This window comes from Falco punctatus (assembly GCF_963210335.1).
Source record: "Falco punctatus genome assembly, chromosome: 2".
NCBI classification, from domain to species: domain Eukaryota; kingdom Metazoa; phylum Chordata; class Aves; order Falconiformes; family Falconidae; genus Falco; species Falco punctatus.
The window spans coordinates 19,169,155-19,188,115 of NC_137581.1; the positions used below are offsets into that span (position 1 = coordinate 19,169,155).

At 41.0% G+C, this 18,961-nt stretch overlaps 1 protein-coding gene across 6 annotated transcripts in view; it reads left to right on the forward strand.

Moving 5' to 3' along the window:
• Positions 1 to 18,275, forward strand: part of ZC3H12C (zinc finger CCCH-type containing 12C) — a 45,678-nt gene extending 27,403 nt beyond the window's left edge. For all 6 annotated transcript variants that reach the window (XM_080377182.1, XM_080377186.1, XM_080377185.1 and 3 more), the window contains exons 3-6: positions 10,879 to 11,018; positions 13,828 to 14,062; positions 14,953 to 15,059; positions 15,818 to 18,275. In XM_080377182.1, the coding sequence (XP_080233308.1) occupies positions 10,879 to 11,018; positions 13,828 to 14,062; positions 14,953 to 15,059; positions 15,818 to 17,214 (1,879 nt within the window). In that variant the 3' untranslated portion in view covers positions 17,215 to 18,275. The remainder of the gene's footprint in view (positions 1 to 10,878; positions 11,019 to 13,827; positions 14,063 to 14,952; positions 15,060 to 15,817) is intronic.
• Positions 18,276 to 18,961: the final 686 nt, after the last annotated feature.

An 18,961-nucleotide genomic window follows, 5' to 3' on the forward strand; every position in this document is an offset into this window, starting at 1 on the left:
TGTTTTCTGCCAAATTTAATCACAGAATCATTCCGTTTGGAAGGGACCTCTGGAGATCTTCTAGTCCAATCCCCTGCACAGAGGAGTGTCAATTCAAGGCCATGTCAAGTTGGGTTTTGAATGTCTCCACGGATGGAGACCCGACATATTCTCTGGGCCAGTGTTTGAATGCCCTCACTGTAAGAAAGTTTTATTTTTTTTCTGTTTAGATGACATTTCTTATATTCCAGTTTGTGCCCATTGCATCTTGTCCTATCACTGGACACCAATGAGAAGTCAGTTTCTGTCCTCTTTATTCCCTCACAATGGATATTTATACACATGAATAAGATCCCCCTGAACCTTCTCTTCTCCAGTCCCAGCTCTCTCGGCCCCACCTTGTGTGACAGGTGCTCCAGTCCCTTGATAATTTTGTTGTCCTTCAGTGTATTCTCTTCTGTATTGCCCATGCCTGTCTTACAGTGGGGAGCCTAGAACTGAACCCAGCTCTCCAGATGTGTCTTACCAAGGTTGAGCAGAGGGGAAGGATCAGCTCCTTTGACCTACTGGCAACACTTTTCCCAATGCAGCCCAGGAGGCTGTTGACCACCTCTGCTGCAAATGCACCTTTCTGGCTCATGGTCAGCTTCGTGTTCACCAGAAGCCCAAGAACCTTCTCTTCAGAATTGCCTTCAGTGGGTTGGCCCCCAGCCTGTACAGATGCCTGGTGATAGTCCTCCCCAGGTGCAGGATTGGCATTTCGCTCTGTTGAACTTGCTGGAGGGTGCCTGTTGGCCCATTTCTCTACGCTGCTGGGATCCCTCTGAATCTCGATACACCCACCTGGTGTACTCCTCCCAGCTATGGGTGCTCTGCAAACTTGCTGAGGGTGTACTCTGTCCTGTTATCTAAGTCATTAATGAAGATGTTAAGCAATGCTTGGCCCAGTAGCCATCCCTGAGGTGCAGCAATACTGACTGGCTTCCAGGTGGACCTTATGTCACTGACAATCCTTTTTGAGTGCAGCAGTTCAGCCAGAATTCAGTCTGCCTCTGTCTCCTTATTTTGCCGATATGTCATTAGTTTGTCAGTGAGGATGTTGTAAGAGACAGTGTCAAAAGACTTGTTAAAGCCACAATAGAGAGTATTAGGAGGCTATGAGGTTGGTAAGTTGTATTTTCCCTTCATAAATCCATGACTGTTGGATTTGGAACTGACTGTTCCAAATCACCCAATTTACATAATTTGTTGGGAAAGGGCTTCCAGGACCATTTGCTTCATCACATTTACAGGGATCAAGATGAGGCTGACCAGCCTGTAGGTTCCTGAATTATCGTCCTTGCCTCCCTTGAAGACAGAAGGGGTATTTGCTCTCTTTTAGCCCTTAGGAACATGCCCAGTCACCACTGCCTTTCAAAGGTTACCAGGATTGCCCTTGCAATGACATTAGCCAACTACCTCAACACCCTTGAGTGCATTCCATCGACACCCAGCAGCTTGGGATTGTCCCATTTCAGTGTTCCCTAACCTTTGCTGAAGGAAAGTCTTATCCTGTCACTTCTGCCCAACTTCTTGCACATCAGGGTGGGCCAACCTGGGTGGAGGTGATCCTTGAAAATCAGCCAGCTCTCCTGTGCCCCTCTTCTCTCCAGGGTCGTGTCACACAGGATTCTCCTGAACAGGCCAATATCTGCTCTCTTGAAGTCTGGGGTTGTGATCCTGCTTTTTGCCTTGCTCCTTCTTCACTTCCTAAATTCCACCACTCATGGTCAGCAGCCAAGGCTGCCTGTGACCCTGACCCTAACCTTCACATCTCTGACCAGTTCTTCCTTGTTTGTAAGTACGAGGTCCAGCAGGTTCCCTCGTTGGGTCCTCAGTATGCTGGGTCCTTACCCATGTTAAAAGAAGTTACCATCAATGCACTCCAGAAACCTCCTGGATTGCTCACGCCTTGCTGTGTTGGCCAGCCTGTTGGCAAAGATGCTTTTGTTCTGCTTGGTCAAGTGGATCCCACCTTTTCCTAGAAATCAGTCCTTGGTTGCCAAAGCTGGTCCTACGTTTGTAAAAGATGAGCCCCTATTGCTGATGCCAGCTGTGCAACCAGTTGTTCACTGACAGGATCTGTCCTTTCCCCTTCAAGAAAATAGGTAATAGTAAATAAGCACTTTAAATACTTAAAAGGAAAGATTTCAGAACAGTGGTCAAAGCAGTGGGAGAGACACAGGAATTCACCTGCAGTTTAGGCAATCTTGTTCAGATTTCTGTGTCTAAATATCTAAATTACAAGTAACTAACCTATATTGGCCCAGTCCATCCTTTTCTTTCCTCTTTGCATTTCTAAGCTGTGACGAGTGAGTTCACTTTGGAGTTGCTAAAGGGATACGGGCTTATTCCCTAAGCAAGACTGTAGATAGTCTTTTCAGGAATATTCTTGGGAACTCTCATATTCTCGCAGAAATGGGTAGACTGTGATCTGTATTCTTACTCCCATGTTGCTGTAATGCACTTACTTGATGATACCATTTACTGTTGGAATTATTCTAGATAATTGCTAATTTTCCTTTAAAGGATGTATTTGTTGGGGGGGGGAAGGCAGAAGTTTTGTGGAGAAGGTTGAGGTGAGTGATGTCCAATATTACAAGTAGGATGAGACAGCTGTCCTTCTCTGGAAGGATCAAACACTGAATGGTGCCCTGTCTTTCCATTGCATGACTAATTAAGGATGTGGTTTCACAAAACATCTGAGTGACAGAGTGACTTACTCTCAGCCACACATCTATCTCGCTGCCAGGGATGCTTTCCTACCTGCATGTCATCTAGTGGCTGCACAGCTGCAAAAGGAGTTGATTCAGCTTCCTAATCTGGGGGGGTGGTGGTGGGGTGGGGTGTCAGAAAGGGTTATTTTTCCATTAGACCTGTAAACAAAACCCAGTGTTTTTGTGGTTGGGAGAACAGCTAGGCTAAGTCTGACACAAAGGAGGAAGGATGTGTCTGATTATGTGACTGGATGTTCATGTTCGTGTATCTGGTGCATCTAGTCAACTGATGATGGGTGGATTTGTGAGTTCCTTGAGGGCAGAACAAAACAAGGCTTGGACTGGAGTAGCTTACTCTAGCCAGCATGTATACTGGTCTGGTCTGGTGATTACTGTTCCAGACAAGCTGCTTTAGCAAATTGTAGTTAAAACCACCAAAAAAAAAAAAACAACCCAAAAACTCAAAGCAAAACAACTCTCATTTTTTCTACCATTTGGTAATGCTTGGTAAGCTTTCCTTGTACTTTAAAATGGCATTGCTGAAAATGATTGATCATATGTATCTTGTGTACTTCAAGTGTAAAGCTTCGATATTGGTTGAAGAATATGAATTTGTTCAAGTTTTAAAACCAAGCAAACCCTGTTTTTCAACTGGATAGGAGAAAGGTGGCTTTTGTAGGGTATGATTTGAAGAATTGCTATTTAGTTTCTATGGGATACTTCAAATCTGATCTTGTTCTTTTGCTCTTCTAGGTTTCATGGTGTTGACTTAATCCTTTTCCAGAAGAGCAAAGATGACTACATGTTTAAGCCTAACACACACAAAATCTATTGTGAGAACGCTTTTACAGATGAGACGATTTTCCTGTGCATGCATATGTGTGTGTGTGTAAACTTAAAATATGAGCTGAACAGCAAATTAGATAATCCCCTAAGGCAGCTGTGAAGCTCTTGATAGACACTTCCCACAGCTGAGAGTGAGGCTGGACTAAGGGATAGGACCTGGGATTCAGTCGTGCTGTACCTGATCAGTGACCTATGTTGGCTTCCCAGAGAACTGTGTAGCTCTAACTCTTCTTCATAAGGCTGGGGGTTTCTTGCATGTAGGTAATGACGTTGTAATGCAAAAATCTTCATTTAGAACCTTAGTCCACATGAGTGAGAAAGGCATTTGTCTGTTGACATAAAAATGCATTCAGGACCTTATCTAGTGTAAACTGCATGACACAGATACTAGACAGGTAACACATTTCAGTCAATAGTGGTTCTGTATCCCTGTGTGATGAGATTTAAGCTATCCTAAATTTTCTCGTAACATCACTGAGGTGGACAAAAGAAGGTGATCTCTGCCCATCCAGAAACAGCAAATTGTCAACTTTCATCCCTACATCTGTCTGTTCTCCAGTGTGTTCTTGGACCTGCTCTTCATGCATTCCCAGCTTCCTCAGCTGAGCCTCTGCAGTTTGAGATGGAGGGGAGAAGGTCCGATTTCTCCACAAGGCAGCAGAGGCAAGGTTTTGAGGTTCTCTTTTGCCCCTTTGTCTTAAGACTTCCATTCACCGCTGAGGTTGAGAAAGAGGGAAGTCATTCTGAAGAGAGAAACGCACTGCAGCGTATTTGTACAGTCCTTTTCCTTTGCTTGTCCTTTTCAAAGTTGGGGTGCTGAAAATTGCCTAAAATTGGTTATTGTTGTGATACTTCTGTTTGCTGGAATCAAAGTCAGTCTTTTGCCACCAAGAAGTAAGGAATGAGGAACAGAGTTGTTAGTCACAAAGACAAGGGGAAAACTTTAACTGTTTAACTATTTTATTCATTTGCTTTTGTTCCATATTTGTTAGTTTTCCCTGACTACCCTGGGTGCCTTCAGACTTTGCTAACAGTGAAAAGAATGGGTTCTAAATTTTAGATGTATACAAACCTTTGTTGAAAACATGTAGGCAAAAAAGAAGTCTGCTGTGCTTACAGAGAGTGCAACATGAAGATGACACTGATAAGCAAATAATAGTTATAATACAGCAAGTAAAATATCTGATTAAGACAACCGCTTTCAGAATTACATAGACAGAAGAACTGAAGTATTTCGATCATGTGTCATCTGGGTTTGCAGGTTGAAATCAATTAACCTTGTTTTGAGCAATTAGATTCTTCTGCAAATGTCACCCTTAGGATCCCCAGGCCACAGAGGTGATGCATTTCAGTTTCCCCTTTTGGAAAACCTTGACCTGTATATTTCAATGATGCTTGACGGTACTTCATTGCACAAGGGAAAACACCACACGAGATAACCATTGCATACTTAATTTTTATTTGTAAGAGGTAGATGCTGATTTTGGGGGGGTTGTTTTTTAGTTAAATGTTTAGTTAAAAGTTGGCACGCGAAGACAGGTGCTTTACAAGTTTCTTACAGCTTTCATGCCCAGCCATCCCTCCAGCTGCAGATGTTTTAGGTGCTCGGTGGCATCAGAAACGGCCAGGCCTGGCAGATGTGACAGAGACCACAGTGCCATCCAGGAGTGGCATTCAGCTGGAGGAGGTGCGAGATAACCAAAGGTGCCTAACCAGCGTTAGACATTTCTGGGCAGGCAGCTGAGTCTTGTCCCAGTGCGTTAACCATGAGGCAGGTCATTTGGCCATAGTAAAAGGTTTGCGGATACCCGGTCTTGCATACAAGTTTTTGCACAACTGTCAACCAAAGGATGGTTTGGTTGTCTTATCTATGCCATACATAGTTTTCATATGGCAATTTAATTGCATATGTATTTTAACAAACAGTTTAGCTGCATTAGCCTCTTCTCAGATTGTGTGTTGTTGCGCTTGGTAGGCATGATTGTATCTGGGCACCTTGATTCAGACATCTGTCTTTCAGTGGCACCGGCTGCCTAGTTTCTGAGATTATTTTGAGAAATCCCTTTAAGGAATAGATAAAAATATTTTTCCAGCAAGTAACAGTCATGTGGATAGGAGCTCATCACTGGCAGCTTTGAGTGTAACTTCTCTTTGCCTGTTTTTGACCTCTGACTGCTGAGTGTGTGTCTGGTGACTTGCACTTGCCGTAGTCCATAGAGTGCCCCAGCACTGGAAGTCCTACAGGCAAAAGATGTTTTGAAAGACATTATAGTTTCCAAGGCACTTCTTCCTTCAAAGACCACAAAGCACTGGAGTAAGTTGTCATGGGCTAATGGAAAAAAAAATCTTTGGGAACTGTCGGCTTTGTGTCAGCACCAAAATATACATACATATATATATATAAAAAAAAGGAAGAAATACAGGACTGATAGAAGGCCCAGGTTACTGAGAAATACTTTGGGACAAATTGTTTCTGTGATTAGGAAATTAGTAGAGCTTTAAACAAAACAAAACAAAACAAAAAAAAAAAAACAAACGATGAGACTAGTGACAAAACCAGGCTGCCAGGCTAATGAGTCACTAATATGATACAGGGTGGAAATTCTAATATTTCTATGCTATGGACTGAACACTGTTTTCCTCCTATGACATGATAGAAGAAAATTGTTTTGTAACTCTAAATTTACCAAGCAGATCTGTGGTTTAGTTCTGTTCTTGCTTTCAATCAATATACTTTTACATGGGAAGTACCTTGATGTGTCCAGTTTTCAGTTTATATATGTATAAAAACCTGTATGTGTATCACAACACACACTGTAGATGTCAGCTAATAATGTGTATTGTCATCAATGTGTGTGTTTTCTGTAGTGCTCCGTGTTGGTTTGAGTATTGCATTAGAGCATGCCAGAAGTCTTGCAACGATTGTATGCAGTCAGTGTTTTAGGAATGTGTACAACAACTCTTTTCAAGACAGTCAGTTGAAAATCTAGTTTGGGGGCTAGGAAGCTAACAGAAAATGAAAATGTTCTCATCAGATGTTTTATCACTTTCTGCTAACTGTCCTAGCCTAGAAAATTCTTGATTGATTTTTTTTTTCTCAGGAAGTGTTATACTGGTTTTTGTTTTTTTTCTTTTTCATTCATTTAAGAATAAAACCACAGCTATCAACAGGCCTAATATTAAAGTGGTGATTAAAAGGATCGTTCATGCATGGTATAAAAGAGAAATAGGTACTTGTTAAGGAATATACTTTATTTTCCTTCAACTAAAGGACTGTAGATTAAACACAGTCAGCAAGCAGAACCAAAGCAGTATACAATGTCTCACCCAGGGCTACAGCTGTCATACTGACTGCTCTGAGCTTTCACATACTTCTGATAATTGGGAAGAGATTTTTAAAAGAAAGTTTCTTGACAAAGAAATACAAACAGTTACCCTCTTTTTTACAACTAATCAGAGGGGAAGAAAGTCAGAAGCAGCAGCATGATTTCAGTCTTTTCACCATATGATGTATCATAAAGCTGATAAAGCACAAAGATCACAAAAAGGAGAGCATCCAATCTGCATGACAACAAAACAGAAGAAAAGAACAAATTTTAATTGCACATCTTTTTCACAGACTTTCTCACTAGTCATTTAAATTTCTTGTAATTTGTATCCACTCAGATAGAAGCTTAGGCATGTGTCTGAAAAGGAGCGGAAAAAAAGTGAAGATTTATACGAGCTGTAAATCCACTTGCTCAGCAATGCAGAAAAGCTAGTACGCATTGTAATGCATTTCCGATTTCTGTTTTGTAGAGTTTAAATATATTTAAAATTTATGTTCTGGATGAAAGAACTTTAATAGTCTGTATTAGGCAAGAGCAAACTAAGGAGCTGAACTGCCTGGTCTTCCCTCTGCCTTTCAAAGTGTGACTTGAATTCCAGCCTGATGGAAAGAGATAGGCAGGAACATCCATTTCTTTCAGAGAGGCCAGGATTTCATTCCAGAAATGATTTCTCAGACTTAGGGGAAGAAACATACTGTTATTAAAATGTCTTAACAAAACACTTGTTCGCTGTCAGGAGTGAGAAGTGGTGTTATCCATTTGAAACCATGGAGATTGTTTAGAGTAATAACACTACAGTGATTTCAGTGGAATTTAGTAGCTGAAACAACCCTTCCCGATTGTTTTGAAAGGGATTGCAATATGGCTGCACATGACCTGCTGATAGCATGAACAGTAACTTCTTGTATCAGGCTTTGCAAAGGAGGCCTCATGGCTGCCCACAGGGTCCTAAATGCACACCAGGAGTCCTGGTTTTTTGTTGTTACAGGGAGATGTAATTAGACTTGCCACGGCTGGAAATGCTGTTGGGCTTTTCTTCTATGCATGTGTGCATTTTAGTGTGAGATATCGGTGTGTGGTTTCAGTTCCCGTTGCTGGGAAGTTATGAAATCCACAAAGATACTGCTTTTTCAGCCAAACAAGCACAAGAAAAATTGTGTAAAACAAAGCCCGGAAAAAATACTGCTATGTGTTTTATTATTATGGTGTTATTACAATGTAATAGTGTATTACATATTATCGTACAAAACAGGGAATGTATTATTGCAGAGGCCTATAACCATAGCTAAATAGCATATTGAAATACAGAGATGTCTTTCTCCTGACAGTGTTCCTAATATAGCCCTATAGGCACAGAGGATGGACTTAAGCTATCCTTGGAGTACCTCATGCGTGCTGAAATCTACAAACTTTGGTTATCATGGCCAGCAACAATTGCGATATCTTTAGTATATGATTGTTTCCAGGTCCTGTCTCCAGCACCATTAGAAGCAGTAGTACGGTTCCTCACTTAAATCCAGATGATAGTAGTGGGCTCATTTCCCCCTTTTCTTTTTCTTCTTTTTTTCCCTCTTTTTTTTTTTTTTTCCCCCTCGCTTTTTCTTTTCCGGCCCCTCTTTTTCCTTTTTTTCTTCATTTTCTTTTGTTAGGGGCCTGTGACCTTCAACACAGCCTCTGAGGATGATGCTTTGTGAGAGGTGTTAGCCATGACTCATTCTCTCTTGACACCTAGACACAGGTGAAGGCTTACACCACCCCCTTTGCAGGCTTCTGGAATCTGGACATTGTTCCAAAACTTTTCTCACTTCTACTGTGGCACTTCATCCATTGCACAATTACTCAAACTCCCTCAAAATACAAAGGACCATAAAACAGTGCTATGTTTTAGAAAGCTGGAAATAGTAGGTACTTTAAAATGGTCCTACTGAATGAAAAAAAAAAAAAGTTTTTTAATAACTTTCTGGTGGTTTTATTTGCCTCAAAAGCATGTTAGTTAAGTAGGAGGATCCCCATGAATATCCATTATCATATTGTTCCCTTCGCAAATCACTCCACAGTGAAAGAATTGTCTTTTACTTTTCTAGAAAGCAGATTGTGGCATACCTGCTATATACAACAAGTGACAGGCAATGGCTTGCTGCCATGCTGCTGTTGTTTCTTCCGCTACACAGAGCTGTAGGGTTGCAAGAGACCTTGCAAGAGTTGGTGGTCTCCTGTGCATGGAGAACCCAGACTGTCCCAGAGGAGCCATCTGACTTGTTTTGCAAAGTGTCTGGTGAGGAGGTCCCAAAACCCATGGGCAGACTGTCCCATTGATCAGTTAGAAAGTTTTTTCTAACATAGCTTAACTGTTCCTTACGCTAGTTAAAGACTTCTCTGTCCTTACCCAGTGGGACTATGGTGGGTCAGCCGCAGCTTGCCTCACCAGCAGAACAGGAGGAACAGGAGCAAGAAAACTCATGGGTCAAGATAACAGCGATATTGTTCACCAGTACTGTTGCATGCCAAACACTCAGCTAGGGGAATTTAACTTATAACCAGTTAACATAAATACTTAATTACTGATTCAGGTATTGGATGACAAAAAAGACAAACATTAAAATACTTAGGGGAAAAAATATCTTGCCTTTCTCCAGTCTTGCTTCGCTCCAAACACCTGTCCTCCCTGCCACAGCATCACTCTAGACACCCGTCCCTTGTCATGGCTGCAAGTGGCACTCAGTCCCTTCAGAGATGCAGTGAGCAGTGCGGGGTGTTGGGGTCGGGATGGCATGGTTTTTCTCTGCTGCTCCTTCCTTCTTGCACTTTTCCTGTTCTCCACCAGCTGCAGGTTGCTGTGGGGGTGTACCTGCTCCTCCTGGAACACCTTCTCTAGCCTTGATGTTCCCTCATTCCTTTCTCCTCTGCTGTGGAGCTGGCTAGAGCCGGCCATGCCGGGCATGGGGTGGCCCCTGACCTCTTCTCATGGAGGTCTCCCTGCAGCCCTTTGTTACCAAAACTTTTCCATAGACACCCAATGGTTGATCACTGTCCTCTTTTTTAATTACCACCTGTATACTGAAGATTGTTTTCTTCTTCTACAGACTGCCTTTTTTCTCCAGATGAACTAAATGCACTTCCTTCAGCCTTTCCCCATAGGTTTTGGTTCACTTTCTTTTGGATTCTTTCCAGTTCATCAGTGTCTTTTGTAATCCATCATACCCGAAACTGGATGTAGAAGTTGGCTGAGGACTCATCTGCCTGTAAAACATGACATAATTGCGTCTCTTGCTTTACCTCAGACAGTAATTGCCCAACAGACGCACATCTTTTGTTTTGCTTTATGTCTGATCAGTTTCTGCTTAAACCCTCTCCACAGCTTTTTTCATACGCAATATATTTCTCCTTCTGAAGTGCAGTACTAAGCAAATTCTTAGTTTTGTTGTGTTGATTTTGGACAGTCTCTCTGGTTTGCCTAATCTGTCCTGCAGAGTGCCTGCCATCCCCTTGGGCTTGGAGACCTCTCTTTGTTCAGATGGGACCTCACAGAGCTCCTGCGGCGGGAATTTGCTGTCTCTTCCCCTGCTGCCGTGCACGCTGGTGCTCAGTACTCGTCTGCAGCAGTTCCTAAACACACTGCACTCTTTCATGTTGGTATTTCAGGCCTCCTGCTTTCCCTCATCAGGTCTCTGTGGTGCCTGTTACACCCCATAATTTTGGTTGGGTTATGAGGGTATTTAACACTCCCTACTTAGATTTTTTCCCTTTCTTGTTGAATCTGTGTACAGATGCTAAAGATGTTCAGAAGATTTAGTATCCCTCTCCCACACCATTTTGCAAGTGATGGCAGTGTTTGGGCAAGGCTCAGTCTGACTCGCAGCTGCCTTTAGAAGCCAAGAGCACGGCTTTGAGAATGCATTTTACTGTGCTCAGTTTATAGTCATAGAAAAGCATAGTCATATAATAAGGAATTTTAATGTGTGTTTCAGCCACGGGAACAAAGAAGTGTTTTCTTGTCGAGGAATCAAATTGGCAGTAGACTGGTTTTTGGAAAGAGGCCACAAGGATGTTACTGTGTTTGTGCCAGCATGGAGGAAAGAACAGTCGAGACCTGATGCGCTTATCACAGGTAAGCTCTGTTCCACCTTTGCTGGTTGGTTTGATGCTTTGCACAGTATGAGTGCTACTGCTCAGATGAACAAATCTTTAGAAATAAAACACTATTATAGAAAGTATATTTGGCGTAATAACTTCATTATGGTCTTCCAGAGGGAAGCAGACAAAGCGATGCCCTCTCCCAGTCATCCTTTTCTGTTTCCCTGATAAGTTTTCCATTAACGTTGCTACTTAACTTCTTGAAGCATCTAATTGCTGTTTTTAAAATCTATTACATTCATGTAGTATTGGCAGCAAAGAGGTTTGAAATTACTGATTTTCTGGGTGATCTTTCTTGCGGTAAGCAGGTTCTGCCGGTCAGCTGTGGTGAGTCAGTGCCACACTTGGGGTTATGTGAATTATCCTGACAGAAGGGAAACAGTTCCTCTTTGCATCATTACTATGGACAAGTGAGACAGCTTTCAAAAAATTTAATTCTGAATGTGTTTATCTAGAAGAAGAATCTGGTGTAGAGTTATTTATTTCTTGATTGGACTAATTGATTCTGTGTGAAGGCTGGAGAGTCATCCTCCCTGTGCCCTAAAGTTGAAGCAGAGGAGAATTTGGAGTTAAAAAAAACCCTAGAATTTAGGGGAGAGGGGGGATTGAGTTTTGGGTTGGGTTTTTTTTGCATATTGGTTTGGTGTTTTGTTTTGTTTGTTTGGGTTTTTTTTTAACATGGCTACCTTTAAAAGGGGGGGAAGCTTTTGAGAGTAGTAGCTATAGTTTGTAAAAGAATATGGAAACATGTTTTGATTACCATGTGCGTTTTCAAATCTGGAAAGATCTTCACAACACTTAATTTCATTTGCTTCGTTGCTACTAGAATCTATCATGTTGATGCAGGAAAATGTTTGGAAAGTTGTTATCGTCCCCTCATCACAGGCAGCGTGAAGCCTTTCTCTTGATGCCATTCTCTTTCACTGTACTAGTATTTGAGGTATGAGAAGAGCATTGGCTAAATAATAAAGATTTGGCTATTTACATATAGATTGTGACATCTGCTAGAGCTGTGGATAGGGCTAGAAGCCCCAAAAGGAGTTTCAAGAAAGTAGCAAGACTTAGAATTGACCAGGTGTCTAGCAATGAAGAATCTGTTTGCCATGGGTCATCACAGACCCTGAAAATGGGGGGAAGATCAAAGTAAGTATCTTCTGTAAAGCAGAGGTTCTTCAGTTTTCTTACCAGGATGCAGGGAGCTTCTTTGCTACCAGTCTGGTGAAATATATTGCACTGACACTCCCTTTCCAGACACATGCACCTGGAATTTTGAAAAAGTCTTAGATGACTAACATGAGAATGGTTCTAGACTGTCAGTATTCTTGGACTATCAGAAGCTTCTTGGACTAAACAACAGCTGCATCTTTCTTATTATTACCTGCCAATCATCACATGGCAGATTTTTTTATTCTTTTTTAGTGGGGGGGGGGAAAAATCACCTTCCATCACACTCTTATTCATCATTTACCATATGACAGGAGGCAGGGGGTGAACCAGAAGGCTGGATTTCATGTAAAATCTTGTGCTTTTTCTATTAAGCAGATAAATGTTTGTATCAAGTATATTGCTTATATGTAATGTTAATTCTGTATTTCTTCTTGTTGGAGTCTTTTTTTTTTTTTTTTTTTTCCTAGATGGAACATGTTCCCTGTCAAGTTTCTTGTGCTACAAAACAGTTATTTGAGATCTCAACCATTATTAAGAGCCATGACTCGATCTTTGTGCAAGAATCTTGCGCCATTCTAGATGTTGCCTAGCTTTTTGTTTATTTTTCTTCCATAGCTTGTCTGCTCTGAGGAGAGTGATAGTTTGGAGAATCAACACAAGGGGTATGTGCCCCAGTGCTCTGTACAACCGCCTTAGTAGCCTGAGCGCATCTTTCAAAGCTCTTTGAGATGTCCAGTTTCCACACAGAGAAAGAGAAAATGCTTTTGGATAGGTGATTGGTAGACTGTGTAGGACAAGAAGGAATTACATAGAACATTAAGTGCTTACTTAGCCGGATTAAAGAAAAATCTGTTTGGATTTGATGAGACCTTATATACAAATTTGTAAACTTTTCAAGGAAAGATACATTCTGAACTATTACTGTAGGTAAAAGAACACCAAAACCACATTTGCTCTTGGTTATAGGATGACATCAGAGGTCTTTTTGGGGGTGCTGTTAATGTTTGTGAAGAGCCTGAGTGTTTGTATAGAACATGGGTTTTCTGGTCCTTGTGGGTACTAACAGTAACGCCTTCCCTTTGTAGCCAGAGACTTTAATGAGATGGTTCCATTAACATGAGCTACCGAAATTATTTCAGTTCTTGCTGGGTACCACAAAGAGATGGAAGAGGTCTGTCTTTACCAAGGAGCTCAGTTACAGGAAACCCTTGACTATACTTGGGTGTAGCCCTCCTAGTCACTGAAACATTCATTAATGTTTAAAACCACCCTTTCAACTGGAGGAGGTTTTTTCATAGATATTTTGATAAGTAGTGTTTCTTTTGAACCACAGCAACGTGAACAAGGTCTCCTGTGTTAGTCTTAGAGAAATGGTGTGGAGCAGGAGGTTTTGTTTTGTTTGTGGGTTTTTTTTTAAAAAGTATTGCTAGTTGACTGCTGACTGTGACTTCATCAGATGCTTTCTGCTGGACTGTAACCATTTAAGATATGTTTAGTCCTATATGCTTGGATTTTCTTCATCAAATCTAATGTATTTGGAGATTAAACAAACATCTTTTTCTTTTCTGTCTTTTTTGTCTTTTTCTTTTTTAACTTTCAATTCTTGTTGCTTGTAGATCAAGAAATCTTGCGTAAATTAGAAAAGGAGAAGATTCTTGTGTTCACACCATCCCGCCGAGTGCAAGGGAGAAGGGTGGTGTGCTATGATGACCGATTCATAGTGAAGTTGGCCTTTGAGTCAGATGGCATTATTGTTTCTAATGATAACTACAGGGATCTGGCCAATGAAAAGCCTGAATGGAAGAAGTTCATAGATGAACGCTTGCTGATGTATTCATTTGTTAACGACAAGTAAGTCATTCTTTCTTTATACATGCCACTAAAATAATTGAGGAAAGGACAGTTTGAACACTTGCATGAATTTCTTACCTTACACCCAAATCATTAGGTACATGTAGGAAAACAGGAGGAATAGTAATTAAAAGTACTCAAACTCTGGTTTTTGCTAGTGCTTTTTTGTAACAATATCTTTATATCTTTTTATGCTCTTTTTCTCCTGTGTTGGTGTATGCCAATGTATATTTGATGTATGCTATAGTATAATATTCCAGTTCTCTTTATATACTCCACCAGCATTTTTGAGTGCCCGTGGTTAGACCCCTAAAATCCTAGAGTCATAGAAAACCCATGCCAGAATGAACCTCAAGAGGTCTGTGGTTCAGCTGTCTGCTTCGATCCATCCATAGTATCTTCATACACTGGCATACGTACCAACTGCAATTACTATTAGTGGCTTCTTTTATTGGGAAAGACTTAGTACTCTGCCAAGCAGACACTTGTATTTGAGTGCCTAAATACTGATGCAAAAGTCCCAGACAATCATGATTTTGCAAAGTTAGTTGTGGCGTTTTGAGAAATTGCTGCCCTTACTTTGATTTAGGAATTGGTGGTGTGTAGCTCTGCTTTGCCACAGAGCGGTCAGCTGAGCTCAAGTAAAGGTGTCTGAAGCAGACTAGGGGTGTCCACACAGTCTATTTCTATGACTCATCTCTCAGGCAGTACCTGCAGCAGAAAGGTGGCCTTTCAAAACAGCTCTCAAACTACTCGGGCTCAAAAATGTCAGCATGGCAGGTTATGGTGTAGAACACAGACATGAGGTTCTTGCTCATTGCATGAGGAATATGAAGAGGCTCATTTGCTTCCATAATACTTTTTTTGTTTGTTTGTTTTATGCTCTATAGATTTATGCCTCCTGATGATCCTCTTGGCCGCCATGGTCCAAGTCTGGACAATTTTCTTAGGAAGAAGCCTATTGTACCAGAACACAAGAAGCAACCATGTCCATACGGTAATTTGGTTTAATTTACCAGTTTTCTGTACTGCTGGGACTGGAGACCAAGCTCCTGCTTTACTTTAATACTGCCAAAAATAAAAGCTTTTTCACAGAGGTTTTTACATTGTTGTGTTAGTCTGAGAATGGTTGAAATGCTGAGCTGATGATGGAAACTGAAGCGATTTTATTCATGTGCTATTTAGAGACATTTCTATCTACTAGTTGAACTAAAGGAACAAGTCTATTAATCATTCATAGGAATAGATCCAAAACAGCACCTAAATTTTGCAGGCTTCAGAAAACCCTTTTCTAATGTGATTTGGTCATAAGACATCCAAGTTTTCTTCCAAAAAATTGATGGAGCTGTCTCAAGTTTAGCTATTGAGTATCTCTATGGGAACACCACCATCTTGACTGAGCTGAAACCTGCTGGTCTTACGACTCTGTGGGACTTTCCTATTAAGTTTTCTGCTCTATATCTCCTTGGCCCAGTAGAGCAGGTGTGTACAGACATGCTGACAGTGTCACGTTCAGCTCAAAACGTGGCTGATGGTGTTGGTCTGCATTCCTAGAGTGCGACCTGCAGCACACTGCCACTGCCTCCTTTTCTCCACAATACAAGAGGAGATCTTAGATCTCACCCTGTCACACAAAACCATTTGCAAGATTTTTCAAATCATCAGTAAAACTTTAAATGATGAGCGTTTCCATTGTTTGATGATTAACAGATTTTGGTTGAAGGTTTTTTTATCTGATTCTGTTTGTATTCATAGGGAAGAAATGTACCTATGGGCACAAATGCAAATACTATCATCCAGAAAGAGGAAATCAGCCTCAGCGGTCTGTAGCTGATGAACTTCGTGCCATGTCTAGAAACACAGCTGCCAAAACTACAAGTGAAGGAGGACTGGTAAAAAGCAATAGTGTTCCCTGTAGCACTAAAAATGATGGCACTTCTGAGCTGAAGCGTGCTGCTCCAAAGAGGCAATCTGATCCTAGTATAAGGACTCAAGTCTATCAAGACTTAGAGGAAAAGCTTCCCACCAAAAACAAATTGGAAACCAGGTCTGTACCTTCTTTAGTTAGTATACCAAGTTCCTCTGCTGCAAAATCCCAAAGTACTGCACCTTTAACTAACGGCCTTCCATCTGGAGTTCACTTTCCACCTCAGGATCAAAGACCACAGGGACAGTATCCTGCAGTGATGATGGCAACCAAAAATCATGGAACGCCAATGCCTTATGACCAGTATCCAAAATGTGAGTCTCCTGTGGACGTAGGTTATTACTCTATGCTGAGTGCATATTCAAATCTAAGTATATCTGGTCCGCGTAGTCCTGAAAGGCGCTTCTCCCTGGACACAGATTATAGGATTAGCTCTGTAGCTTCTGATTGCAGCAGCGAAGGGAGCATTAGCTGTGGCAGTAGCGATTCGTATGTGGGTTACAGTGATCGCTCTTACATGAGTTCGCCGGACCCGCAGCTAGATGAGAATTTGAAGTGCCAACATATGCACTCCCATGGCCGCCTTAACACTCAGCCCTTCCTACAGAGCTACCACGAACCTCTCACACGAGTGCAGAGCTATAGTCACGAAGAACCAAAGCATCACCACAAACCTCCAGTTCCATACATGGCTGTGCATCTACAGCATCCCACAGTCGGTGCTCGTTCTAGTTGTCCAAATGACTACTCTACGTCTCAGAGTTCATCACATTCAAAGACCATGCATCTGGGGAGGGCCCTCGTGTCCACGAGAATAGACAGCATTTCAGACTCACGTTTATATGATAATTCTCCATTAAGACACAGAAAGCCTTATTCTGGCCAAGATGGGCTTGGAAGTTGGGATAGGCAGAGTTATGGGTTGGATGCATATGGCTACCGCCAGACCTACTCCTTGCCGAGTAACCCCACACAGCCGTGTTACGAGCAGTTTGCCTTCCAAAGCTTACCTGAACAGCAGGACCAGACCTGGCGCGTACCTTACTGTGGAATTCCTCAAGACCCTCCAAGGCACCAAGACACCCGGGAGAAGGTTTACATTAACCTCTGCAACATCTTCCCCCCTGATCTTGTGAGGATCGTTATGAAGAAGAACCCTCACGTGATGGACGCTCAGCAGCTCGCTGCAGCTATCTTAGTGGAAAAATCTCAGCTAGGTTATTGAGAGATGATGCATCTTTGTGGTGTCTAGTAGTTTTCAGCTCAGCTCTAACGCTGAGGGAGGTTTGCTACAATAGCATTTGGGATCTCCTTCTCAGCAAGGAGGTTATATAGTAATCCGTTTATGTGAAATACTGTATCATGGAGTCTGTGTGTATAGCCCCATGCATCAGAAGTACCAGATATGTTTTGTGTTCTAGTTTGAAAATTTTTAAATGGCTATTTTCACAGCTGGAGAATGTTCCAGTTTAAATTAATATATATATATATATATATAAAAAAATGTGGTCTCTGGTTATAATCTTTGGTGCATCAGGGGTTTATATGCAGCACTTTCTATCCTTGTTACATGTTGGGATTTTTGTTTTCGTTTTTAACTTGCTGGGTCTTTGTCCTTAGGCTGCGTGGTATTAAAACAACCTGCAGAAAGAGGATTTTGCTATTTCTGGCACGCAATTTTTCAAGCCAAGTTTTTGAACTTTTTACAACACCGTAAGTGTGTATGTTTGTTTTTTGTGAGCTTTTTTGTGCTATAATCATCTTTTTATAGGAAACAAAGATTTACTACAGCACTGACTTCATTTTTTTTTTAAACAAATAATTGAGTTACCAGTTAAACAGTGAAATGGGTAACGATATATTGGTAATTTATAGTATGGCACTTTTCATTGCTTGCTTTGTTTTGTTTAAATAGTTAATTGTATTGTTGATGCATTCGATTAGTAAAATCAAATGCAATCAGACAAGGAAAAAATTATTTTTTTTTCACTAATTTATGGGTAAGAGAAAAGCCTTATTGCCTGATTTTCAGAGGTGCTGAGAATTTGCAGCGCCTGTTGAACCGAAGAGAAGCTGCAAATGCTCAGAACCTCCCCAAACCAGGCCACCCTGTTTCAGTTCCCGTGTGTTGTTACCAAGCTGTGTGTATTTCTGGTCAGTAGAAGGGGGCCTGAAATTGTAGGGTCCTGCTTAGCTGTTTTATGTGGGGGTTTTTCTTTGTATTGCTGCACAAGTGTACTGGATAAAATATGCTTTTCATAAAATATTTACCTGTTTTTAAATGAATTTAATTATCTCAATGCAATTTTGTATTTAAGATACTGTTTTGATTTTTCTTGCTATTTATCAAGGCTGGCCTGAAAAGGTTTTGTGTGTTGAGGATATGCAACATTATTAACTGCACTATGGTAATGATATTGTAGCTCAAAATAATAACTTAAACTTTTTTTTTTTCTTTCTGTTTTGGCTGGGGAGGGGAGGGTTGCAGAGAGAGAAGATACTGTTATGTGTTCCTGAAGTTAGTTTTTGGTCTGTTGCATCATTTAGGCCTGATTCTTGCCACAAATAGTGTAGTTTTAGAAACAGACAAACCAAGTCTGTTTTAGTATTAGTAAGGGATATTTCTGGTTTTAAGTCATGGGTTTTACTAGCACCTCGTAAGCTTTTATATATATATATACATATAATAGAAATAGATTTTGCAATTGATGTCAGATATACTTGCCGACAGTTTTAGGTTTCCATCCATTGTAATGATGTTCAGCATTAAAAAAAAAAAAAATACCACAAGTTTACACTATTACTGCTGATAATTTTGGTACACTTGCTGGAATTTAAAGTAAGGCCCTGAAGAACCAGAAAGTACCTTTTACTGTTGATACAAATTGTATCTTTTTAACTGAGAACTATTTTGATTTGTAGATGTAGTAGAAACACAAATGTATAACTATAACTAGTCTTTTGGGCAACAT